This window comes from Passer montanus, unplaced genomic scaffold (genome assembly GCF_014805655.1).
Source record: "Passer montanus isolate IOZ18808 unplaced genomic scaffold, ASM1480565v1 scaffold23, whole genome shotgun sequence".
NCBI classification, from domain to species: Eukaryota; Metazoa; Chordata; class Aves; order Passeriformes; family Passeridae; genus Passer; species Passer montanus.
Genome location: NW_024366926.1, coordinates 7,918,160 through 7,943,995, shown reverse-complemented (window position 1 = coordinate 7,943,995; position 25,836 = coordinate 7,918,160). Strand labels below are relative to the sequence as shown.

The 25,836-nt window shown below is 39.8% G+C and overlaps 1 protein-coding gene across 2 annotated transcripts; it reads left to right on the top strand.

Annotated features, from left to right (window-relative positions):
* The first annotated feature begins 433 nt into the window (after positions 1-433).
* On the top strand, positions 434-25,667 carry DNAJB14 (DnaJ heat shock protein family (Hsp40) member B14). 2 transcript variants are annotated; one of them, XM_039710340.1, is made up of 8 exons: positions 434-722; positions 6,285-6,459; positions 15,377-15,522; positions 18,499-18,684; positions 19,051-19,145; positions 19,811-19,920; positions 21,127-21,299; positions 22,989-25,667. In XM_039710340.1, exons 1-8 carry the CDS (start codon positions 590-592, stop codon positions 23,111-23,113), a joined length of 1,143 nt encoding a protein of 380 aa, XP_039566274.1. In that variant the 5' UTR covers positions 434-589; the 3' UTR covers positions 23,114-25,667. The 2 variants fall into 2 exon arrangements, with proteins under 2 accessions (XP_039566274.1, XP_039566273.1); XM_039710339.1 differs by having other exon boundaries at positions 21,127-21,303.
* The last annotated feature ends 169 nt before the right edge of the window (positions 25,668-25,836 follow it).

Below are 25,836 nucleotides of genomic sequence, written 5' to 3'. Positions count from 1 at the left end.
CAGAGCTGCAGTCAGCAGTGCCACACTGCAAATAGCTTTGCTGCCGCTGAGCGCGGGCTCCTGCGCTCCCCGGAGCCGGAGGCAGCAGCTCTGCCGCAGCGCTGTGGCTGCGAGGCGGTGACCCAGATCGGAGCCGCTACTACCGCATCCTCTGCGCTGCTTCCCGGGCCGGCACCGAGCGCTGCCTCGGCGGCACGGCGGCAGTGCTTGCCATCAGGGCCGGGACTGCTGCACCCGCGGGTGAGCCGCTGCGAGGTGCTGATGAGCGCCGCACGGCTCCGCGCGGGCTGCCCTCGCTGCCGTGCGGGGCCGCAGTGCTGCGGCAGCGCGCTCGGTACTTTTCCATCGCTGCCGGGAGGGCGGCTCGCTCCCGGCGGGGCCGATCCCGGCGCTCCCGGCGCTCCCCGCAATCCCGGCCCTTGCAGCGCTCCGGGCCGGGCAGCGGTGCGGCAGCGCCGGGGCAGCGGCGGCATGAGCCGTGCGGAGTGAGCGCAGCCCCGCCTGACGCCCCGCGCCGCCCGCCTCCGCTCTGGCTTCGGGCCCCTTCTCTCTGCGCTGCGGCGGGCGGAGGCGGCGGAAGGAGAAGCCCATGGAGGGGAACCGGGACGAGGCCGAGAAGTGCATCGGGATCGCGCGGGAGGCGCTGGAGGCCGGGAACCGCGACCGCGCCCTCCGCTTCCTGGGCAAGGCGCAGAAGCTCTACCCGACCGAGACGGCCCGAGGTGAAGCCCGGCCCCCTCCCCGCTGCCCGGGGCGCCCGCGGGCCCGCAGGAGGGCGGGGGCTGCCGGGGGGGCCGTGCAGGCCGAGGCGAGCGGGACCGGCCCGAGGGCAGCCCGGGGCGCTGGGGGCGCGGCCCGGCCGGGAGAGGGGCCGCAGCGTGTGCCCGGGAGCGCGGGCAGCGCTCCCCGCCGGGGCATGGCTCTGGCGCCAGGCGCTGCGCAGGAGTGGGCTCGCCTCCCCTTCCCAGCGGGATCTCCCAGCGCCCACCCAGCTCCTGGCCTGCATCCCCTCCTCCCTACAGCCGCCAGGAAAAGCGCAGCCATACAGGCGAGGGTTAGCCCCGATTAACATCAGGACATCTCAGGCCCCAGGCCGAGACAGGCTGGGTTTTCTGTCACTGTGAATCACCCCTCTCTAACAGCTTGCAGTGGGAGCTGCAGCTCCAGAGTGGACCGTGTCCTCATTCTCTAATGTATTTGTGGTTTGGGTTTTCTTGCGTTTGGTTCCCTTTTGGTTGTACGGCAGCCACGTAGGAATTGCACACGGGTTTACCTTTCCTAGAGAAAATGGAATATGTGGCACCCGCCAAGACTTAATTAGCTCTTCTGACTATTCCATACCTAAAACTGGAAAAATATTTAGCAACCTTTTAGTGAAGAGTGTTTAGAAATAATTGTTTCAAAGGAACAGTAGTAGGGTTTCAGTGTATGTAGGACTGTTGTCTGTTTTGGAGCCTTTGTGTCACACAGTGCCAGAAGTCAGCTCAAAACACCTCTGGATGCAGCAGGGACTTGTTGCGTTCCTGTCTGGTTCTCACTTACGTGGTGTGCTGTGAAAGGAGTAGGAACAACTTCAGTGCCCTGTGCCACTTAAAGGCCTCAGCATTTGCCGTTCCTGCAGTGGAAGTCTGAGGCCAAATCTTGACTGGAAGTTGCTGTGAGGAGATGCAGTGAATATTTTTGGGCCTCTGGTCTCCTGACTTCTTATATGCAAACAATAAATGAAGATTTCACTGGCACGTTTCCTTTTTAATTAGCGTTTAATTTTTCAAGTGTTTGTGGGTTTTTTTATCTCCTGCAAGACAGCATGGATGTTGCCATATTCCCCTAAATTTCTGTGGCTTGAGAACATGACATGCATGAAAATACTTGAAGGTTTTTGGGATCTCTGTTGGTCAGGAGGCAGGAAGGCAGAGGATTTCAATTCAGCTTCTTTCACCAAGGAGAGCAGATATCTTCATCTGCTTCACACAGCTTGTATCTTATATGTCAAAGATAAGAGTTAAAGTAGCTTTCAGGGAAAAAATCTGACTTGTTTTGAACATTTGGCGTTTTTTTTAAAGTAGGACTGCGACTACATAACCACCATTATAAAGTATTCAGTGCAAGAAATAGATGGCTAATTAGGCTATTGTCTGTAGGACACTTGTTTTATTCACTGTGGAAATTAGCAAAGTCAATCACAAATGAGGTACAGAGCTGGGGAAAAGAATTTGGCCTTGTGGTAGTGGGCTGTAATCTGGGGAATTGTGTCTTCTTAAATTGAAAGCTTCACAGAATTTCTATGTGATGTTAAATAAGTCAGTTCACGCCTTTCCATTAGTGACCAGCTAATTGTTTGTGCTTCGTTTTTCAGGTATTCACCTTGAAACAAGGGCCTGATTTGTGGAACTGGTGGGCAGTTAAAGCTCCATCTGAAGCTAAAGAGAATTGCAGATGCCCTAATACCACTGAAAAAGTTCAGGCCCTAGGCCTGATTTGAACTAGGTACTTAGAAATTAGGGGACTCTGTAAACATCTAATATCTCTGTGCTTCAGTTTTCTATATGTGGAGGTGGTTAAATCTTTTAAACTCATCTAATTTCCTCCCAAAAACAACACCAATTCATTGGATTTATTTTGGTTTTAAAGCTTGAGGTACTTAAATGGCCCCCTTAAAAGTGCAGTAAAGTGCAAGGACACAGACTGTCTTTTTTCAGGACAGGTTTTGGAAGGGCTGCAATAAATTACAACTGGCATTTTACACTAAGAACAAATTAAATTGCTCTCATTGGCATCTTTTAGTTGGGGATCCACTTGAAGAAAAAGATCCAACCTGTAATTCATAATTCAGGTAATCAAAAATGTGTCATAGCACATACCAGAGAGAAAAGCAGTTAAGGTTTTGTGAGCCCGTTTAGTTCTAACACAAACTCTCATTTTACAGTTATAATGTGTTGGGTTTTTGTGGTGCTAGGACAATGTGGTGCAGCCCCAGTTGTCTTGTCTGTTCACTTATTTTTCTCTGGAGTGTGGGTTAGTAGTTGAACAAATTTCTCCCTGAAGTTGCAGATTATTGGTATGCTGTACCTTTAGTATCGTTTTGAGAACAATTGCCCACCATTTCACAAAGTTGTCAGTCATAAAAGCAATGAGAATGGTAGTGCTGAATCTTTTACTGGTGGGAGCTTCCTCCTCCTGATGTTGTAGTGGATTACAAAAGGGCAGAGAACAGGTTTTAACTATTGTCTCTAAAACAATACTATGTGTGATCTGCTTTTGGCAACATTTACATTTAAAGGGCATTCAGCACTGGTTCAGTCATCAGTGAAGTTTAGTTTTGCTAAACAAAGCTTCTGCCTGAAATACGCTGACTGCAGCAGTGCTATTTTAAGGCTTTACTAGTGTGAAATGTAAGGTCAGTGCTTGTTTAATGATTCTGGGCTAATGACTTCATAGTAGCAGTGTCCACATTGACGTCATTCTTTGCTAGAAAATTGTTTTACGCTTCAGCCGTTCAAAAAATTGCTTGATTTTGGTTTTTGCTAACGATTAATCTTGCAACTGAACAGAACCTAATCGCTTGTCTGGAAAAGAATTTTAGAGTGAACTTAAAGGAAACAAAGGACAAGATGTCCCTTTCAAACTTAGGTGCCATTCTGTTTGAAGGCAGAAAACAATGTTAAGGAAAACTTTATTTTTAAGTGCTTCTTAAGATTTTCTTGCCCCATTTCTGATGCTGCCTTTAAAAATAATTTTTTTTGGGAGCATGTCAGTTTAGTTTTTAGGCTGTTGCATTAGGACAAATTCTGAATTAAACGGAATTCTTCTGTTAGTGAAAGTGGGGGGGAGGGAGTCATGTTCAATGCATAATGGAATCAAATGTAGTCCAAGGATCTTTCATTCAACAGCAGGTAATAGTACACACAAGAGAGGCTTCAGACACACTCAGAGATAAGATTCGTTGTCTTACCTGCTAACAAAATAAGTCTTTGGTTCCCCATATGTCCTATTTTGAAATACTAGATGCACAGGGAAAGTTTTCTTAAATGCAGTGTTAGTATAATTTTCTAACAGCTGGCTTTACCACCAGCAGTTCATGGAAGAGTCAGAGTACTTTCTGAATATCTAAACTGTATCTTCTATTTGAAGGAAACAATGGCCCCATACCCTTTGTGTGGTTTTCTTTTTCAGTGTAGGACAATAGCATGTTTGTGTACGCTGTGTCCTGCTATTTTAAGTTCGCACTCATATATTTGAATTTTAATTTTTTAAGCATCCTGCATTGTATTCTCAGCAATGCAGCTCCATTATGAGGCCTGAGGAGGGGTTTAGAAAATAGTGATCTTTAAAGTATACTGCAACCAAACCTATTCATTAAGAGACTTAGAGCCACAGAGCTTGCTGTGAAGAAACACTGGATGTTAAAAATGCAAACCATCGCCCATGCCTGCGTTTCTGCCATTTCTGCTCCCACAGGTTCTGCATAAATGTTGGTGCAGGGATGAGAAATTTCTAGAGCAATACCAGTATAAAAGGAGGAACTGCAAAACTTCGAGTAAGCATTGTTTCAAGAAGGCCGCATGTTCAGTAGGACTCTATGTGATGCCATTGTTAAATGTCATACTCACTGGATAGAAAAATAATTATTTTTTTATTTTGTTTTCTGGTAGCACTTCTTTGGAGCACATGCAGACTGAAATCCTTCATTCCCAGTCTGTTCAAAGCTCTGTTCTTGATTAGTTCTTAATCTACAGACATGGTCACCTTGTTGGTGTTGTTATTACTTCATTTAGCTCAGAACTTCATGTGCCACAACGGAGGATATTGGAATAAAGTATTGCAAATATTGAATGTGTCCTTCAGTTATAGTCCATAATGCAACTGATGCAACTGTAGCTGTCCTGTTTTCAAGCTCCAGATTTCATTTGTAGTGAAGGCATGCCCTCAGTTACAGCTAGACATCTAAAGCTTAGTTGTTTCCTTATATCTGCTGTAAAGAGCTGATCTGATCAATCCATGAGTCTTGCTGAGTTGGGCGGAGGGCAGGGCTGGCTCTGAAGTCAGCTGACTTTCTTCAGGCTGAGTGTAGCTATTCATTAATAAGTGAATGTAAAAGTTAATACTGGGGAGCTTTTAAGAAGTGTCGGCTCTCCTTTTCAACAAAGCTCTACTTTCTTTTCTTCCTGTGATACGTAAGCTGTGATGTGTAGGATCCCAGTTTGCTGCTGCTCTAAGAAACACCATGCTAAGCAGAGGAGATTTTTTTTTTAATTTAAGAGAAAATTCTTCAGGATTCTTCCCACTGGCTTTCTAGAAGAAAGTGCTGTGCTTTCACAGTGCACAGGACATTTTTCCTTAGCAGGTTTTATTAGTGCATTTTTAATGCAGATAGTAACTGATTTTCTTTATGAAACAAATTTAGCCTATGTAGTTTGCCATGTTGCTCTGAAGGAATCTGTTTTCAGGAAAGGTGGACTATTTAATAATCTTGGATCTGTATTATACTTTGTGTGCAATCCCTTATGTTAGAATGGTATTGTTTCTGATTCATCGCTAAGACAGATACCCCCAAAATACAGGCTTATATACAGAAAGAAAAACCAGACTTTGTGTTTAATGCTTATTAAAACTGCTAAATTTGAGATCTGCTGGAACATGGAATGAAGGAGGATTTCAAGAATTAGCAGAAGCCAACTGGTTTTCAAGATTCAGGTCTTGAGTTGGGTGTATTTGGCTGGTCCTTGGCTGGTTGTGGCATTTTAGTAGTGATTTGAATTTCAGCTAATATTGGCTGGAAGGAATAGAGCATCAGTTTGTGGCAGTAATGACTGAGGTTACAGATAGGTATGTACTGTAGGAACTGAAATGTGCTGGAGATGGGCTTGATGTCTGTGTGGAATACTTTGTATTTTCTGTAGAGTGTAACGTTAGTTCCTCTTCTTCAATTTGCAGTTGCTTATTCAGGTGTTCAGATGTTTTTACCCCAAGGCACAGGTTTAGTGCCTCTAAAAAACATCTAGAACTTAAGCACCTGGACAAATTCTCTCCAGTGTTACATTACTTGGCAGAGATGGATGGGAGGAGGCCGGTCACTGATTTTGAAATACTTTTCTATAGTTTTGCCACAAAAAGGAATTGTTAGACTGGCTGCAGAAACATTTATGACGCAAAGTGGTGATCAATAAGGAAGGAGGATGTAGCAGCTAGTCTTGTTATGTGGTGCTCTCATCTTAGATACCTGAGAGCCCTGACTCACTCAGTAACACCTGTAATGATACTATGATATACTGTTGTTTTTGTAGTTTTGTTGGAAGCTATTACGAAGAATGGAAGTACTGCTGGGGGAGGCGCTTCCTGCCGAAAACCAGCCAGTAACAGTGATCAAAGTAAGCCCAATAGCACGAAGGAGAGCAATGCATCTGCTGCAGGTGAAAGTGGAAAAGGCTACAACAAAGACCAAATGGAAGGAGTATTAAGGTATGGTTTAAATATGTCACTGCTTTTCATTCTGTATATTATCTACTTACCCTTTCAACTCTGTCATCTAAAGGAGACACAGGAAGTTTGAGGTTAGCTCAGAGGGGTTACTGGTACTGAACTTTGACTGGAAGGAAATGTTTTGCTGGTTTTAAACACCAAATGAGACGCTGTCACTTTCTGCAAGAAAGATGCTACTCCTTTCTTCGAACTATTAAGGCTACTTTATAGTAGAGGAAAAATTGAGTAGATCTCATGGTAAATGGAAAAAGTTACAACAATTCTGTTGTACAACTTGCAGGACAGTGTTTCTATTCAATATTTTTATACTAAAGATACATGGTCACTCCTAAGGTTTATTTTCAAGCTAATCTTGCTGTACAGGCTGGTCTTAGACAAATGTTAAAATTATTTTGGTTTGGATGTAAAGGTGTCTGAGAAGCACTGGAATACATCATCTGAGTTGCAGTATAAACTCTGCTTAGTGCAGCTTGATAGTATTAAAAGGAGGTGACATCAGGAAAGGATGTGTGAAAAGAAACAAAGGTCAGTAAAAATGCCCTTTTGAGGCAAGTAAGTCTTGAGTCATATTATTATTGCATTCTTTCTGGCTGTAGGAGCAAGAAAAATATTGTTTCATATGTGCCCGGGTTTCTGCTAAATAAATATGGATATAGCAAGGAAATTGCACAGCTCAAACCCCAGTATTTTCAGATAAGCCTAGCTCAAATATTTTCAAGGAGTTTGAAGGGAAATCAAGAGGTCTCTGTCTCCTAGTTTATGTATATTGGATGTTGTGCATAAGAGAAATTTGGGGGGGAGTGGGGTTTGTGTGCATCTGTGAAATGTATGTTATTGTTGATACTATCTTGGGATTTTCTTGAATTTCAGTAATCTGTTCAGCTGTGCTAACAGTGAGGAAAGAAGTAGTTTTTTCTTTGTTGATACAGAAGCTCTGCATTCAGGCAGGCAGACAGCAGCAGCTCGCACATGGTTATCCTCTTGGTGTTATTTACTAGTGCTTTTCATTTACCATCATCTCTGCTTAATTAACATTATTGCCTTTTGTGATACATCTAAAGTAAAACCCGGATAAGCCTGTATGTTTTTGTTAAAATGAATGTAGAGTGTGTGTTTGGACACACATGTGTGAGACAAAATATCCAGAAAGAAGTCCTCTGTAAATGTGGCTTAGGTCAAAATAAGACATGTCACATTCTCCCAGAAAGCTGCTGCAAGGAGGGCTGTCTTGGTGCCAGTAGTCACTCACCTGTGACGTGCCATTCTGAGCTGCAGTCTGCTTCCACATCAGGCTCCCTGCAAGATCAGTCTGTTTGTTTGTTTTAGCAGAAGGTGTGTTGCCTGCTTTGTCTTGACTGAAATGGTGTTGTAGAGCTAGCTTTTTTCTCTGGTTGCTTTCTTGAAGGGATTTGTTAGGTGCTATATAAACTTAATCCAGTTTCTTGAGATCAGGACCGGAGTTAGGGGTATTCAAGAATTGCACATTGAGAGTAGGATTGATGCAACGTTGCTTCAAGAATATTGAATGTTGAATATGGAGTTTTAAAACCTACCAAGATCTTTGCAAAATGAGTGATTGTAATACCTTACAGAACAGCCCATGTTTGTTTGTTTAACATACCACTTAAAATCATGTGTTAAAATAATGTCTTCACCTGCGCTTGGGGAACACTGCCATCCTTTAATACAGCAGCTCACGAACCTTTAGAGAGAGATGGATTTTTTTGTTTAGATGTGCAGTGATCAACAGAGCAAGATTTGAGTTCATGTTAAAAGTTTTGAAATGTTTGTCATGTTATTATTTAGTGAATAAACCACTTAAAAAATTTATGGTAAAGAATTAAAAAAACGTGTGTGCCTTGCCAAGGAGACCAGAATTAAATACAAACTGGCCTAAAACTAAATGGAAAAATATAACTCATTCAGTGATGATAACTGAGAGAAAGTTTATGTTTAAACCACAGTGAGAATGAGCTTTCTAGTTGGAAACATGACAGACAGCATATGATATTGCTTCAGTCAGGCCCCAGATTTTTCCAATTAAATGAAACATGGCCCTTTGGGGAGGATATTCTTTAGAGAATAGAGTTTGTCACCACCATATGCTCCTGCTGTACCACAGTGGAATGGTTTTCAGATGTCTGAATTAGTTAAAGAAATAGTGTGTGAAAAGAGGTGGTTTTAAACAGTGTTTCATGCCCAGTTGTTGTCTTTTTTTTTTTTCTGTAAGGGGAGAAGTTTATAGACAGCAAGGTAGCAAAACCTCCAAACTTCAATAAATTCTGACACTCAGTATGGACATCGGACAAATAGAGTGGTTTGCATGTGCATGATTCAAAAAGTCATTATCCTCAAATGTCTTCCCTTTAGGAGTTTTTGGTTCAGTAACTGAAGGTAGACATAGGGAAAGCTCTTCTCCTTTCAGCTACACTTCCATGCCATTTCCAGTGCCTTTGTTGTATGCCTTACTAAGCTGTCAGGGTGACTAACTCTGAGCTCCCTGGCTTGGATCGCTGATTAAAGTTCCTGGAATTGTACAGCTATCTTGAATTTGCTTGTGACAGCAGATTTAAGAAGCATAGTGAGACATGCTTGGAGCAATGTAACTAATTTAGCTGCATTAATTTTCATCAGGGTTACTCTAGTAATGTGAGTAGCTACGAGTACAAACAAGCATCTCTGTGCTGGCTGCATCTTTTCCACGTACACAGGGGACACTGATCACTAGCAAGTTACCATAACAATTCTGTAGGGTATTACATGAGCTTGCAAGCTGCTCAACAGGGAGAAGTGTAAGATGTAACATATTTCCTTTGATTGCATAAGTGCTGGGTAATGCTGCTCTTTGTGGGAGCTGTGCTCGCTATTTCCCTGTGACAGTTTGAAGGTTGAGAGATACCGCAGCACTTTGTTGCTTTTAAGTGGAAATGTTTTGAAAATCCCATCTGTAGTACAAGCATCTTTTTCTTAATGATCCTTATCTTGTCACTGAGAACTGGATCAAGTTGCCTTAACACCCTTAGGTGACCTGCAGGTGGGAGATATTGACAGCAGACTAGCAGAAATATGCTAGGACCCACAGTAGACATAATGCCTTCTTAGTGCAAGTGCCCTAGAAGTCTCTAGGCAACTGAAAGCTGCACAAGCAATGTCAGCTTAAGAATAATGTGTGAGAATCATGTGTACGATAAAAAATTAAGCATTTTCATGTTGTACATTTTATACAGGCTCTCTTTAAATTATCTTAAGATGCACATGGTGTTTGACCTCTTTGGTGTTTTTTTTTTGTCAATAAACTCTCTTTAAGAAATTATCTTAAGATGCACATGGTGTTTGACCTCTTTGGTGTTTTTTTTTTGTCAATAAGCCATAGCATGTATTCCATGTTACCTTTTTGACATCTGAAAGAAAACTGCCATGACTAGTAGTGTGCTAAATTTGCACTGTCTTGTGAAAACTGTGGTGGAATACTGCTTTTCCTGCCTTGCCAGTGCCTGCTTCTTGGAAGAAAGCCAAGAATCAAATTTTGTATTTGGATCTTTGAGATAGAACCAAACCAAACAAACCAGAGGCATGAGTTCTGTAGAAACCTTGCAAGGCAGGATTAAGTGTCACTGAGTAGTGGTCAGAAATAATCAGTAGCCTGATTTGAATTCATGTAGTGAACCAAAAAATTGCCTCTACACATTTCATGGATCAAAGTAGGAGTATAAGTTGTGTGACTGACTTTTTCCAGGGATTCTGCTGACACTTTTGCAAATCCAGCAAAAAGAGAGATATTGCTTCTTTTCTAGCTCGGTGTCGAGAAGATAATTAACTGGAAGTGGATTAATAAGAGCAATCAGTATGTGTGAAAAAAAATCGAACCACCAAAGCAAAGAAATCAGGGCATGCCTTTAATTAGGCTGTAGAGCTTCCATGAACTGTTGAAATATCCAGTTGAATGGTTGAGAAATTAAGGTGGAAATCATAGTCATAGAGCCTGTCACAGAAAAGTGGCAGAGAGGGCATGATGGACTTTGTCAGAAAGCTCATAACAAAACTAAAAGCTTAAATAAAATTTGGAGAAAAGCATGCTAATGTAAACACAGCCTTGACTATTTCATATAATACACACTGTAGAACTGATCAGGTGCATCCAAGAGCAAGGTAGTAAGACAAGCATCCTAATGTGTTGTTGAATCCATCAGTGCAACAGAAGTCTGAGAGTTCTGCTGCATTTGTTTCAAAAACTAGGGATATGCTGGTAGGGATATGCTCAAGTTCCTTGACAATGCTGTGACCTTCTCTTACCAATCTAGAGCACTTCTTTCAGGCCATGTTTGTCACCCAAACTGTGACTGGCACATTCCCAGCTCAGCTGCAAGATACCATTTGCATCAGGCTCTCTAGCATAATTGGAAATTTGACCTGTATAGATTTTAGTCTGCATTTTACTGTGTTTTTCTGCTCAGCTCTAGGATCAGAAATCAGTATAGCTTCCTCTTGCTGGATTCTTTGTCACTAACATTCACATTGCTGCTCACTGTGCTGTTCAGTTCAGATTACCATTGGGAGAAATAATTGTGGCTCCCTTGACATGCTTCTGGTTGAAGTATTTGTCTTTTGGGCTATTCCTGTGAGGCTTTGGAAGACCCTTTCAAAGACCTCATCATACTCCAAATTTCATGATTGTGCATTGCTGCAGGTATTTGATACAGTAAGGCAAGCATCTCTGATAGGTTTTGTTAATCTGATAAAAGCTGGCAGTGCTGACCTAATCTGAATTGTAGATTTGAAAAGTGATCTGACAAGCACAGCATTAGGATCACATGATTTTGTAGTCACAGGAGAACCAGTGGTGGCAGCCCTAGGGTTTCTGCAGGTGAGAAGAGACCTTTCAGGACCTGAAGGACTTCCTCTGCTGTCAGCCATCAGAGCATGGAGAGGAGCCCAGCATCCAGCAGAGTTGTTGGTGCTGCAGTTTGAAGCTGGCTGACCAGTTCTGCAGGTGCCTTGTCAGCTGCAGGCTGGGATAGTGGAGCTTTGCAAGTCGTGATGAGATACCTCTGTCAACAGACTGGGGATAAATGTAGGCCATCACTTGCTCTCCTGCAGTTTGAGAAGTCTATTTTGTAAAAGTCAGGTGTTATTTCAGGAACAGCCAGCAAATCTGTTAATCAGAAGGACGGAGCCAAGGTGTTGGCAGGGGAATAACAATTCAACAAGGAGAGAATGAACAGAAATAGTTTGATAGTAATTCAGATACAGAAGTGATCCAACCAGAAATGAAAAGTACAAGAAAAGCAATTCACAAAAAACCAGAACCCCAAGCAAAGTATCAGTGAAAACACCAAACTTGAAATAAGCCATAAACAAAGAACAACAAAAATAACCTGTTCAATACAGAATGGGTAAGCAAGTGGTGTGTACATTAGAATTTTAAAAAGAAATGTCTGCGTGGAGTTTATGTGTGCAAGAAAACTAGCATTAGGAACTGCAGTGCCTTAAGGGCAGCAAGATCAAGCAAACAACAATTTGAAATGCAGCATTCAGGAAGTTGTTTATGCTGAGAGTGTTGCAGGGGTTTCAGGTGCAGTTAAAAGCCAGCAATAACATCAGTAATGGGCTTTTCTAGAACCTTCACCCTTAATTTTTCCCTGCATTTACTGGCTGAGTTTTGTGCCCTGTAGTAGGAGAAAAGTGAGAAAGGAATGCATCCTTCCATCCACCTGCCTTCCCATGACAAATCTCCACAGGATAATTCAGTGGTGCAGGTGAGGGTTTCTGGCTGAGTGAAGATTGTCAGAGGTCAGGTGAGGAATATGTCCAGAAATCTGCATCTTCTGAGGGGCAAGGATCAAGTTGGCCATGGCTTACAACAGGTTCCAGCAGCTCCAGAAATTTCTCATCAGGAGAGTGGAGTTTTGGGGGAAGAAGACTTGGAGCATCTGTTAAAGGATGAGGAGGGATGGGGCATCTGAGTGTGGGCTGTGTGCTCCAGCAGTGTTAGAGAAGCCTTGTGGCTGCACAGACCTGTGTGAGCTGAGTCCTGGTGACCCCACAGTTTGTCCTGTGATAAACTGACTTAACAGGTTTCGTTTGTGATGCATTGAAGTTTTGCTTCTCAGGAGTACATCACAAACACTAGTAACTTTTTTTAACTGGAAAGCACCTTCTAATCATCTTTGCTTGTCCCATCATCCCCAGAGCAAGTTGTGGTGCAAAATTCACATGAACTCAGCTGAGGGGGGAAAAACAGAGGTGCTATCCTGTTACGATTGCCCTGAATTGTGCTCCATCAGGAATCTCCTGGCAAAAGTCACTGACTCCCTCCCAGGAAGAAGATGCATTAACCAGATGCTGGCAACTTACAGTCCAGGTGGTTTTTCCTTGTGGTGGCCAAGCAATGGTGTAAAACTGTTGGCTAGTGGCAGAGTGTGCCAAGGGCTTCATAGCACAAGGTCACTGCTGAAAATTCCAGGCTTAGGTATGGGTTTTGGCCCCTGTGCATTTGTAAGATCATTTAATGTTTTTTAGCTTAAAAGCTGGATCTGCCTAATCCAAAGTCCTGCTGAACTGCAAAATTTTCGTATGTATATGCATGTTCCACATTTGTGTTTGTAGAATTTTTCATTTATTACTAGGAAAGACTTGCAAAGAAGAAAACAGAAACGTGTTATACCTCGGCTGAACATGTTTCTCAATAATAAAAATACTCATTTGTGGGCCAGGTTCAGGATAGCTGTTGCATGGAAGTGATTGCATTAATCCTTTAGATCTTTTGGTAGATACCCACCATTGCTGCTTCTCCTTTGAGGGTCATGCACTATGGAACATCCACTGGTTGTGAACAGGAGGGAGCTCTCAAGTGGGTTTTGGGGAGTTGGAAGTACAGGTTGGCATCTGTTGCATTACTCTTTTTTTTTTTTCCCAAATATTTCTCCTTTTGGCATCCTAGAGTTGTGAAATGAATGTATATTGCAAATAAATAAACTTCCGTGTTAGTTTTTTTTCATGAAAAATGACAATATGCTGTTGAGAGAGAGAGAGTTGTTGATGCACAGTGCTTAAAAACACATGAATGAAAGTTTAACACCGGAGTTTTAATGCTAAAACAATAACAACTTTGCTAAACATTGATGGCTTGCTATGTAATTTTATATCAACCAAAGTTCTGAAGAGTCTGGCCCACAAACAGATAGCTCAGAAGCAGTTGTTGAAGAGAGCTTAGATTGGATGCTGAGATAGCAATTTCATGAAATAAAAGCTTAATTTGATACGATTACACATTTGAATAAAGCTATCTGTTCTTAGTACAGTACATAAGTCATCCTGGCATTGAGGCTATGGATTAAGGGGTCTGTACACTACCACACTTCTTTCTGCTTGTGCAGATTACCAAAAAAGAGTTCCCAGTACTCAAGAGTATAATTTAATGTATTTTCTTTCCATCCTTTCTTGATAGATTCACTGTGTTCTTTTTAGTTAGCTCTATCAGCTTCCTAATTGGAGCTTATTAAATGTTACTTCAATATAATGAGCTATATTTATTTCACAGGATGTTTGTGTTGGCAGCTGCCTGCATACATTCATTTCAGTGCTCTTGTGAGCATTATACCAAGGCTTCCATAAAAGCTTCTGTATTTGAGCACAGGAAAAAGGATCCCTCAAATGAAACTTGATTTCATCAATCTGTGAAGTGGGATGGACCACACATGATGGTGTGGTTGTACTTGTGACGCTCACATTCCCTTAATTACAGGATTCTCATTCCATGAGAATGCCAGAGGCTTGCTTGACCCCTTGTTTTCTACATGGCTGCCCTGTGTATAGTCTTGGAAACATTAAAGCCAAATTTACGTAGACATTTGTGCATGTAAGAGAATGTAGATAAAATTACAGCCATGTGAAGAGACTCACATGAAGCTTTTAAAGTATTTTTGGCTGTAATTTCTATTTCTTGCTCAGAACAGCCCATTTGTTTTGGCATGCACCCCGTGTCAGTGTGCCTCATTTCTGCACTGGAAGTTTGGGATTCAGCCTTTTCTTTCTGAATTCTTACCAAGTAACTTGGTTTGATTGTTAAGCTGTATTTACTGGTTTGATCAGCTCTTCCTGCCCACAAAGAATTAATGTTCTCACTTTTCCTCTAAGTGCTCTTTCTTTCTTCTGGGGTATTGTGAAGTATACTAAATCATTACATCATTTCCAGATTTTGCTTTTCCTGTCTCGGTTAGACAGCCTGCATAAAGAATATATCTGAGGTTTGAGTTTTAAAAAATGCTACACTTGGTTATATGAGATAAGCTAAATATGTAATTGCTGGAGCTGATAGTGTGAGTTTGAATTTACATAAACACTTAAAGGAAGATTGTTAAGATCCAGATGCATTCCCAGCAGCAGAAGTATTTTCACATGTTTTATTCCCTGAAAAGTGAATGCTTGAGTGATGGTATGATTTGACTTTTGTTTGGAGAAAGGGAGGTATTGTTTTTGTTTACTTTGTTTATATCCTTCATACTGAAGTGCATTTGCTGTTTACAGTCAAAACACATTTTCCTTTCTGCTAGTTGTGCAAAGTAAATTTGTAACCTTCTTTTTATGCATTATTAACAGCAATATTAAGGTAATTGTGGATGAGGAAATGCTACAGTAGTTGCAAACTGAAACCCTTTCATAAAACTGTGGTAGTAGAAGTAAAAGAAATGTACATAATAAGCTCAATTGTGACTTTATTATGAAAAAAATTACATTCTTTGTTTCTAGAGTGGATATTTTAAAAATAATTTATATTGAAAGCAAAAGATGTAATATAATGCACCAGTGTAGTGTATGACCTCACTCACAGCTGTGTGTTAATCCACTACTTTTACATCTTTCTGCTTGCAACATTTTACATCATTTTCTTTTACAGTATAAAGAAATGTAAAAATTATTACGAAGTCCTTGGAGTGTCAAAGGATGCAGGTGAAGAAGACCTAAAGAAGGCTTATAGAAAACTTGCTTTGAAATTCCACCCAGACAAAAACCATGCACCTGGAGCAACAGAGGCTTTTAAAAGTAAAACACCATTTTTACTTTAAATTTCTTTTATGATTGAACTTCATCCACATAAAACATATTTATCTGCATTGATCACTTGTATTTTTACAAATGTAAATGTGTTTTTTAGCTCTTGTTGAACTGACATTTTTATTCAAGAAAATATTTTACCTTTGTTATATTAGAAGTATAGATAAATAACGTGGACTTCGGCAGTAGGGCTTGGTTTCAGAAAATTGACTGTAATGTTCAGTACAGGGAACAAATACTTGACCTGTGAAACCCAATTGCACTCTTTTACTGTTGTTGACTTAATGTAGTCATTGAATTTTATTGCCTTGGATCTTTACTGTACTTGAGATAGAAATAAAAGAAAGCAATCCCTGATAGCAAAATGCAGTTTTTACTGAATCACGTGCCACACTAACTTGCCTCTTAGAATTTCTTGTATGTTTGTAGTTTTACTACTTTTTCTGCCTAAAAACACCTGAGTTCAATCATAGCCTTACTAGTAGTTGCCTTTGGCCATTTTTGAGGTAAAATTTACAGTCTGACTTGACCTTATTTAAGGCTGCCCAGCTTAGGCCTACACAAGGGAAGTTATTGAAGAAAAGCTTTTTAAAGAAAACTACAGCTTCATCTCAGATGAAGAAAAATGTGAATCTGTAAGAAATGATAATGCATGAACAATCTGATCATGGTACATTTTTTATTTTTTTCCTGTGTGAGGTTTACATGCAGACATTTGAAAAAATCATTCGGATAAAACACTTAAATTGGGGAGGGAAAAAAAGAAAAAAAAAGTCCTGAGCACGACTTCTGATACAGACTTTAAGAGGTAATTATAATAATATATTAACAATTCCAGGTGAAAAGTAGATACAGCAGAGCAGGAAAGTTGATTGCTATTGATTCATTTATTACAACTATGTGATGTTTTTATCTAAAAGATACTATTCCTATAAAATTGTCTCAGGCCGTGGGAATAAAATAGTTCTTCCTTGTTAATAGCATTTCAAATAATCTTTAAAACGTTAAAAATCAGCTTCTTAATATTTTATTTAACATGAGCACTTTCTACAAGTCCAATTTCTTCAGCTGAATTTCACTTTCTGGTTTTTAAATAGATGAGTAAATGAACAGAAAATTTTGTAGGGGAATCTCATTGACCAAAAGATATTTTATTTTCTTGCATTTAAATTATCATAATCTTTTTGTATGGCTGAGTAAATTTATGGTTTAGTTTTCCTTTAAAGGTATCTGATCAGTTTTTGACATCCATCTGAGAAAAGGAGTTCATAACAATAGTTTTTATTTAATAATAATGCTTTATGTTAAGGAAAGGTCACATCATAAAACAGAATTGCGTTTCATGATAAGTAATGTACTTACTTAGATCTTGATCTACCTAGTACTACTCTTTTATTGTACTGAGCAGTCTCACTGAAGTGAATTTTAAATCAAAAAGTTTGTGCAAATGTAATAACTTCTGCTATCTTTTATCAATTTAATCAAAAATCTTACCTTTGAAACTTTTGAACAGTGGCTTTTTTTTTTTCCTTTTTATGTCCTTTTTGAAAAGCAAATTATATTGGAATCAGATCTGTTGTGAATTACCACCAGAAAATCAAGAGCAAGTAACAAACAGGCCTATTGTGACTGTAGGGTCACTTCACTTTATGTGCAGTCACCTGATTTATCTCTCTTCGTTTTTTATTCTTGGGAAAATCTAAATTCTCACTACCAATTTTATCCTTGAACTGAGCAACAGAGCAATATTTGATGTCAATTTGTATCATGCTTCAGTGCAAAATACCAGGCTTCATTTCTTTGGGTTTTTTCCTCCACTTAAAGGAATTGCTTCGTTTTTTTCCTAAGGGCACCCTAAAATATATGTAGCTAAAACTCATTAACTTTTGCTTAGATTGGATAATGTTTAAAATATTAATTATAAAGCCACAGTCTTATTTGCCTGTGTTGAGGTTATAGTGTTGCACCCTTCACGACCTTCTGATCACTGATGGCTTTTCAACACTGAAAATCATAATCCCTGTGCCTTGGGTTGGCTGGCTGCAAAAGAACTCTTTTGTTGGAGAGGCCTGGAAGAGAGAGTAGAGAGGAAGGCAGAAGGGGTTTAATGAAGATATGACTGAGTGAAGATTGTTCATCAAGTGGCAACACAAACTTTCCATCAATCTGCAAGATCATTATGTCTGTGCACAGCAAGAAAAAAGCTTCTAAAGTCAGCAGTATTTGTGGATTTTCTTGCTGATATTTTCCATGCTTACCTAAGTGAGGGTTTTTCTTTTCTACTGCCACGATGGCAGCTGTTCATTTGTGATACCATGGCATAAACAGGGACAAGAATCCAGGGCAGGCCCTCCAAACACTGAGGTCATATTGACCACCTGAGGAAAATGCACATTCCTGTCACACCTGCACATTCTACTCCTCAAGTTACATCACACAAAACTTTGTGTTATTAATGGCATCCATAAATACCTTCAGAAGCATGAAGAAAAATACATTCACACTCTTGTATACAATGAAGTTGATGCATTCCAAGAAATGACCACTTACCAAATGAAACCAAAGAAAACTTGCTGAGTCCATGATGTTTTTTTAAGCAAGGCTGCTAGAGCAAACTGCAGCTTCAGAGTCTCATTGTAATGCTTGATGCTTTTTTTGTAACTGCAGTGAGAGAGAACATTTCCACAAGGGTAGGTGTTCCCCTAGGAAAGGAAACAAAGCTCTCCTGCCTTCTGCCTTGTTTAACAGGATAAAAGGCCTTTGAATAGTGGTGGTGGGAAACTTTGTGGAAGCTATTCTAAGAAAAGTGGAGATGTTTCTGGATCTTGTACTACTGCAGCTGTTTTGTAACATACAGTAAATTGCATCATTTGCTGCCTATTTTTGACTTTGAAATTGCATTTTTCATGCTGGAATAGCTTTTATCATGCATTTATGGGAACTGTGTTTTATTCCTTGCTTCAGAAATTGGAAATGCGTATGCTGTGCTGAGTAATCCCGAGAAACGAAAGCAGTATGACCTTACAGGCAGCGAAGAGCAAACGTGCAATCACCCTAGCAATGGCAGATTCAACTTCCATAGAGGTTGTGAGGCAGATATTACTCCAGAGGATCTGTTCAACATGTTTTTTGGAGGGGCCTTTCCAACAGGTATTTGTATACATCAGCATAATTGTCAAGACGTCCTGTACAGAGTGGCATTAGAGTTTATGACATTATAAAATAGTAGAATAATTCCAGCCAGCCTTGAACCCCAGTTCTGCAATCTGCATCAGTTTACTTTTCCCTCAAGTGTCAAATCCCAAAATGTCAGTTCTTGGGGTTACTATCATATAGCTTAAAATACTTACTTTAAGCAACTTTGAAAGCAATACTTGCTTTAAGAAACTTTTTAAGATACCTTAATGTAATTTTATGAGCTATTGTAGAGTAATGTAAAGTGCTTTATGTTGCTTCTGTACTGACCTCTAAATAGTATTTTTGTACATGATTTAAATGTGGATGTTCCTTCCTCAGGTAGTGTACACTCATTTTCTAATGGTCGTGCTGGCTACAGCCATCCAAACCAGCACCGTCAGAGTGGGCACGAGAGGGAGGAAGAGAGGGGTGATGTAAGTTTAAGCACCATTGGCTTTAAACTACAAAATTTGCTAAAATTTGCTTTCATTATTGTGATTGTACAGGAGCTCTGTACTGTAGAGGAGGATTTGTACCTGCCAGTTGGGTATTTTAAACTTCAGTGGGTGGTTCGCTTACTGACTGGTAAATAGGCATGCAATTTTGAGAAGGTAATTAGCCTGGTTTTGTAAACCTGATGTTGTATGTCAGTCTCTTACTGGTGACTGGTGTCATTAACCTATATATGCCACTAATTGTGGCCACTAATTCTTGTATGCATTGAAAAATTTACTTGGGCTGAGGTAAGAATTGAGCTTACAGCTCATTATTCACCTACATGAATTGTCTCTAGTCCTGTATAATCACAAATCCCTGTATAGATGAGACCTAATTATGGCATACAGCGTAGCTGAATGCAGCTTTTATTTGGTAGTTGCTTGTGTGTACATGCTAAGCCATGAACTCCTGCAGCTTGAGCACTGTGTGAATATTGTGTATGCATTTGAAAGTTCAGGTAATATCACAGTGTTTGCAGTTACTGTTTTCCTAGCAGCTTTTGAGGCTTAAAGCAAAAAGTCACACTTAGCATTAAGTATTGTCAGAATTTGCCTGTTTGCTTGATGGCTTATGAAATACCCGAATCTGTTTTGTTCCTTAGGGAGGTTTCTCTATGGTCATTCAGCTGATGCCTATAATTGTGTTGATCTTTGTCTCCTTGTTGAGCCAGTTGATGGTATCTAACCCTCCTTACGCCTTATACCCAAGATCGTAAGTAATGCTCAATTACATCACCTTAAAGCAGAGGGGAAGGAATTGTAACCACCATCTCCCACTTAGAAGCGTTGTGGAGAGTCTTCCATTAGTTGATCTTCGATTTCCCACAGGGAAGAAAAGGGAGGGAAGGTGTAGATGAAGCAGAACAAACAATTGAGGTGTGAAGAACATGCTGTGAGAATGTAATGGAGAAGAGGTCAGCAGCACCTGGAGATCAGGAAGTCTAGTACAAGGCAGTGGGTCCATGCAACATGGCATGTTGCAAAGGTGTTCACATCTCCAACACAGTCAAAACCTGAAATCTGCTAAGGCTTATTATTCTTTGAGGGATAGTCTTTGTTTGTAGAAGGTGAAGAACTTGAAAGCAACTTTCTCATCCTTATTTAAGTGTTAAACATGATGACAGCTGGGAAGCCTGTCTCTTCTTTGCTTCATTCTACGTGATGGTAAAATCTTTTTCTTGTGAAGAATTCTACTTGTGAAACTTACCTGTTTCATACAGTAGGATATTTAAACCTTTTTTTCATGTGAGAACTAAGTAACTTGAACCAAGTGTGGAGTTGGTAGAAAGGTGGTAAGTGGTAGAAATAGCCCACTCACCACACTGGTTTTAAAGATCCTTAATTCATTGCAGAGCCCCACAACAGAAAGGTTTCTTTTCTCCCATTTTTCAAAGTTCTCTGTTTCTGGAGTAGGATGTTTTTCCCTTCTGCAACTAAGCTGTTGTAATGCTTAGAAAAGATTTTCTGCCAGAATGTTTGCATCCGGTCTTTGATTTTTAATCTACAGAATGCCAGCAGGAAAATGACTTATCAGGGCTGGCAGCAAACACTTGCGAATGGAGAGGGTTTACTGGGTTGCTACAGAATAGTGACCTGTTTCTGTTGAGTTTGAATGTAATTTTCTATTATTAAAACTTATATTTGGCTAAAGAGGTATGAAATAAGTGTCTTAGTAAAGTGTATTTTTTTTGAGATCAAGTGTTTAAGCAGCAGAAGTTTAATGTTTAGGTAAATACAATAATTTTATTCTCTAGCAGATTATAGAGCTATTCTTTTCATTATTTGTCTCAAAATGGCAAATTTAGGAATGTGCTAATATTGTTCTGTAATGGCAATATTTTTTAAAGTCTATTTGTGATGTAAAAACAATAATCAAATTAATATTTAGTCTTTCTTTCCCCTGCCTCCTTTTTTGCAGAAGTACAGGGCAGACCATAAAAATGCAGACAGAAAATTTGGGTGTCATTTATTATGTCAATAAGGACTTTAGAAATGAATACAAAGGAGTGTCATTACAGAAAGTGGAAAAGAGTGTGGAAGAAGATTATGTATCCAACATTCGTAATAACTGTTGGAAGGAGAGGCAACAAAGTAAGTTTGGTAATATGTGTAATTTCATGAAATCATGTACTGCTATAAAAGTGAATTGCCTGAGGCAAGAAGGAAGTGCTTGTATTATTACAATATCTCAATGCAAAAGTAAGGGTAAGGTCTCCTGCTGTTTCTCACGCTAAAACTGTCCCCAGTGTCACTTAGTTTTTGAATTTTACTCAGTGATCTAACAACCATTTGCAAATTATCAGCAATTTTAACCTGCTGCTTTATTAGCTGTGACCATTTCTCAGAAAATTAAAGACTACACTAAATTGATAATGACAAAGCTTTTGTCCTTAACTCACTGTGATTTCATAGAATTCTCATGTCTTCCACATTACTTTATCATGGCAATAGTTCATTTACCTACATGCTTTTATACAAGTAAATAAATAAACCAGAAGCTTACATGGGTGTTTGCAGAGAGATGAAAAAATAATCTGCCTTGGACCACAGTACATACAAACACTGCTTTTCCAGGCAACCAAGGACAGGCTGCACATCCTGTAAAACAAGGGGGTTTAGTTTGCCATCTGTTTCTCCAGTCTAGTATTATACAATGAGTTACTTCTTTTCAGAAACCTAGAATTCAGTGTTAAAGCATAAGATTACTGAAGAGCACCACCAGCCTTTCTAAATCAGCATCAATTCTAACCAGTTATTCTGTTTTATCTGTGACCATTTTGTGAGCTCTGTGGGAAGAGCACTGCTAAAATTACATCAGTGTTGAAACCAGATGGTTTTAACTTTTCAGGTGGTGAGCTTCAGTCACAGCTAACTGGAAAAATAATTCATTCATGAACTGTCACTAAACTGACCAGAAGCAAATAGAATGCAATTCTTTGAGTCAGATCACATGTTCCTGCCCAGCTTTAGTCTCTGCAGTCCAGTTGTTTGGTACTTGTAATTTATCAGCCTGTGAAAACCACCTAAACTGATTTTGAGTAAGAAGCTCCTAATGTTTTTGGTTTTGGGTTTTTTTTTTTCTGATTATAGAAACAGCTGATTTTGTGGTTTTATAGATTTAAAATACCTGTTGTGTGTTAAATCTCTTTGACAGTTAAAATCTATCCGGGGTTAATTGACATTTAAGAATGTCTTGCGTTTTGAGTTGAAGTGACAAAAAAGATTTTACAGAATGACAGTGTTCAGCAATGTCAAGCTGTTGAGCACCAATATAATACAGAGAGCTCTTAATTATTAATAACTCTGAACACTGACAGTCTCAATCAGCATCAGTTGAAGGAAAGAGCTTAACATTAAGATTGGATTTTTTGTGCCACAGACAAGATGCTAGAGGCATCAGTAACAATGCAGGATCACTGAGAATGGCCTGTGTTTGTAATGTTTCATGAGGTCTGACAGAAGTAGTGGGGATTTTTTGTTATTTTGTTGTCAGGGATTTTTGTAGGGTGTGTTTTTTTCTTGTTAATCAGATACTGCTGTATGAACTCTGAGGGAGCTGGAAGGCTGATACAGCTTTACCTGCTCAAAAAGATGGATTTGTTACAAAGATCCTGCAAAGGAAAACTGTAGCAGTGCTGTTTGGGTGGTGTCTGAGGGAAGTTAGAACACAGAGAAGGAAAAAAGGGCAAGGGTTAAAACCTGAGGTTTTTTGTACAGCTCTGTCATGTGCCAAGTATTCAGTTTGTAACCAAAAAAATCTTTTCTCTTTTCTCCTTAAAGAAACAGACTTACTTTATGCAGCAAAAGTATATCGAGACGACCGCCTCCGAAAGAAAGCAGAGTCCATGTCCATGGAGAACTGCAAAGAGCTAGAACGGCTGACCAGCCTCTACCGGGGAGGATGAGCTACAGTTACACACACATCTTACCTATGCTGTTATCTCTCCTGCAACTGAGAAGAGATTTAGTTTCACATGGATGCTGGAAAAGAGGGTGGATGTAAAACTCTACTGTGTAGCTGTTTCCAGAAACCTTATGCTGAAATATCATTTAACGGCTTCTTTACCTACTGTGAAATATAGGTAACTTTAATTGTTTAGATTTTACTTCAAAGCTTCTGTGAATTCTTTCAGCAGAGAGAATAGCTCAGAAAGGATGCTATACTTGTAGAGACTTAGTCATAGTGGTTCTCCTCTAACATATTTGCCATGTAAATATCTGTGGAAAGAACTCTTTGTGTATATATGAGTTAAATGACTTTCTATTTAAAAATCTCAGAAATTTAGTTCCATACTACATTTTGTCTCACTGATGGAATAAATAGTATGATTACATCACTCCTATTCAGATGTCAAGTGTGTGGAGTTGAAACAATAATTTTTAATATTTTATCTCTAACTCTATGTAAAATCTTCTAGGTTTACCGCTTAGAGGAACTTGGTATTTTTAAATATAATGGCATATATTCCTAAATATCTGTTTGGGTTAATTGATCTGGTGTAGAGTAGCAGTTTAGCTGTTGTAGTTTTTTTAGCATTTCTAAGCAATGCTGAGAAAAATAAGAACTACACTAATCTCTTTTCAAAGTAAATATTTGCAAATGCTGTACAGACCATTACAAACATTGCTTTTAGTACTTGCAACAGTTTACAGCAGCTCTGCCATTTGGTATTCCAGTAGTAGTAAGTCCATACGTATGGTTAACATGCATCCATAGCTTCCTTAATTTTCACTGGAAAGGTAGAGGAAAACATGCAACACTAAAATAAAAAGGCAACCTAATTTTTTTTTTCCCTGGCAGGCTTCCATTTTCTTACTACTTTTTTATTTCAAGCTAGGTCCCAATACTGATTCCTCAATTGGCACTGCAAGTGGAACAGGGAGATTTTGCTAAGGACAAGCTATGTGCCTTCCAACCCTTTTGCCAACTGTTTAAATGCTTTGCTGCTTTGCAGTGTGCTCCTATTGTCAGAGCCCTACCACTTGTCAGAAGAGGTAGGGTATGTGTTTTTTGGGACCAGAATGTAGCTGGACTGACTTTGTAGAAATGAGCAAGCCTACTGTTTGGCTCCTACACAGAAGATCATGTAACTCAGTGGCCTGGAAATGGAAACTATATGTAGCCACACCTGCTGATGCAAAGAGGTGTTCTGAAGCAGCTAAGTACAATGTACTTAAAGTTTATCAAAGTATGTTGAAAATGTTTTTAGGTTCAGTAGCTGATGTTTTTTACATTTTAACAGTGTTATGCAGGGGAATGTTTCTTGTATTTGAGAATGCCAGATAGCTTGTATTATGGGCAATATATTTTGGTTGAGAAAACTGCTATCTTTGAACAATACTATCAGTTTGTGTGGAGCCAAATATTTCTCCTAAACTGAAAATTTAAATACTTTATCTGACTTCATTGCAATTTCTTCTGATCTACAGCAGGATATGACTTCAGAAATACACTAAATGCTATTATCCCAAGTGACCCAGAAAACATTTTGCATATATCCCTTTTCCAAATTGTCCCAGTGGAAATGTCTTCTCTTGAATTGGTGTAACATGAGACTGGCTGCAGGCTTTTAACCGAGCAGCTAAACCAGCATGCAAGGTGGACATAAAATACTGGGGCACAAAACAGAACTAAAAGTTGCTGAAACGACAAAAAAAGGGTTGCTGTACTGAATGTCCTTGCTAAGACTATAGTCAAAGGGTTCAGATGTAATGGAAAGGCATCCAGTTGTTTGAAATATGCAATCAAAAACTATGGAGAAAACCAGATTCCCCAGATTTTGTAACTGTCCAGAATGTATTGTAATTATATCAATGAAAACAAACTATCAAAGTACATCCTGGTACTCCTGTGTCTTCTTAAATGAAGAAAGTTGTTCCAAAGGCTTTAACAAGCACTTGGGCCTTCCTGTTTACAAATGGGTCTGAGCTTGCAAGTGATCTTTTAGTTAGCAGGAAAAAGGATATATAACACATTTATCAAATATTGGAACTGTGAAGTCAGAGTGAATAGATGCTCTCAGCAAAGCTGCCTATAATAATCCTGTGGGCTGTGTCTGCCCTGCAGCCACTTCTGGTGCAGGTGAGAAGTGGGGAAAGGGACGGATGCTGAGCTGTGTCAGCGTGGTTCCATTGCTGTCAGTTCCTCTGCAAACTGGAATGATGTGCTGGCTGTGCCCTGTGGCAACACAGACATCCCAGAAGGTTAAAAGTGAGACCTAGACTGCAACATTTCATTTGACTACCTATTGCAATTAGCACTTTCTGAAAAGGAAATAATATGTTTATACTGGTGGAAGTATGCTGCTTAGCATTTAACAGATCAAATAGTTGCACACTTTGAAATATGTAGTAATGTGCAAAAGGATGCTGTGATTTCCTGTGGCATAAAGATTAAGCTGCTCTAAATATGGTCTGCAAACATTCTTTTAATATTTCAAGTGGGTGTTTTTCTCCTCATGATTGTTGCTTTTTTTCCTCAAGTCTGAAGGGTTTTTTGCTTTGGAAATGTCAATATCTTCTCTGGATTTGTTGAGGGAATCTGCTGGAAAGTTCAGCATTAATTTTCTCCTGAGCAAAATGCAAAGTGAAGAGGGTGGAGTACCTTAATCTTTTCAGATGACCTTTC

What these genes read in the sequence shown, in the direction of transcription:
- DNAJB14 (XM_039710339.1), top strand. Translation starts at nt 590, where the DNA reads ATGGAGGGGAACCGGGACGAGGCCGAGAAGTGCATCGGGATCGCGCGG. An exon ending in GGGAGGAAGAGAGGGGTGAT is followed by an intron (nt 19,146 to 19,810) that starts GTAAGTTTAAGC and finishes TTTGTTCCTTAG; the next exon opens with GGAGGTTTCTCTATGGTCAT. An exon ending in AAGGAGAGGCAACAAAGTAA is followed by an intron (nt 21,304 to 22,988) that starts GTTTGGTAATAT and finishes TTCTCCTTAAAG; the next exon opens with AAACAGACTTACTTTATGCA.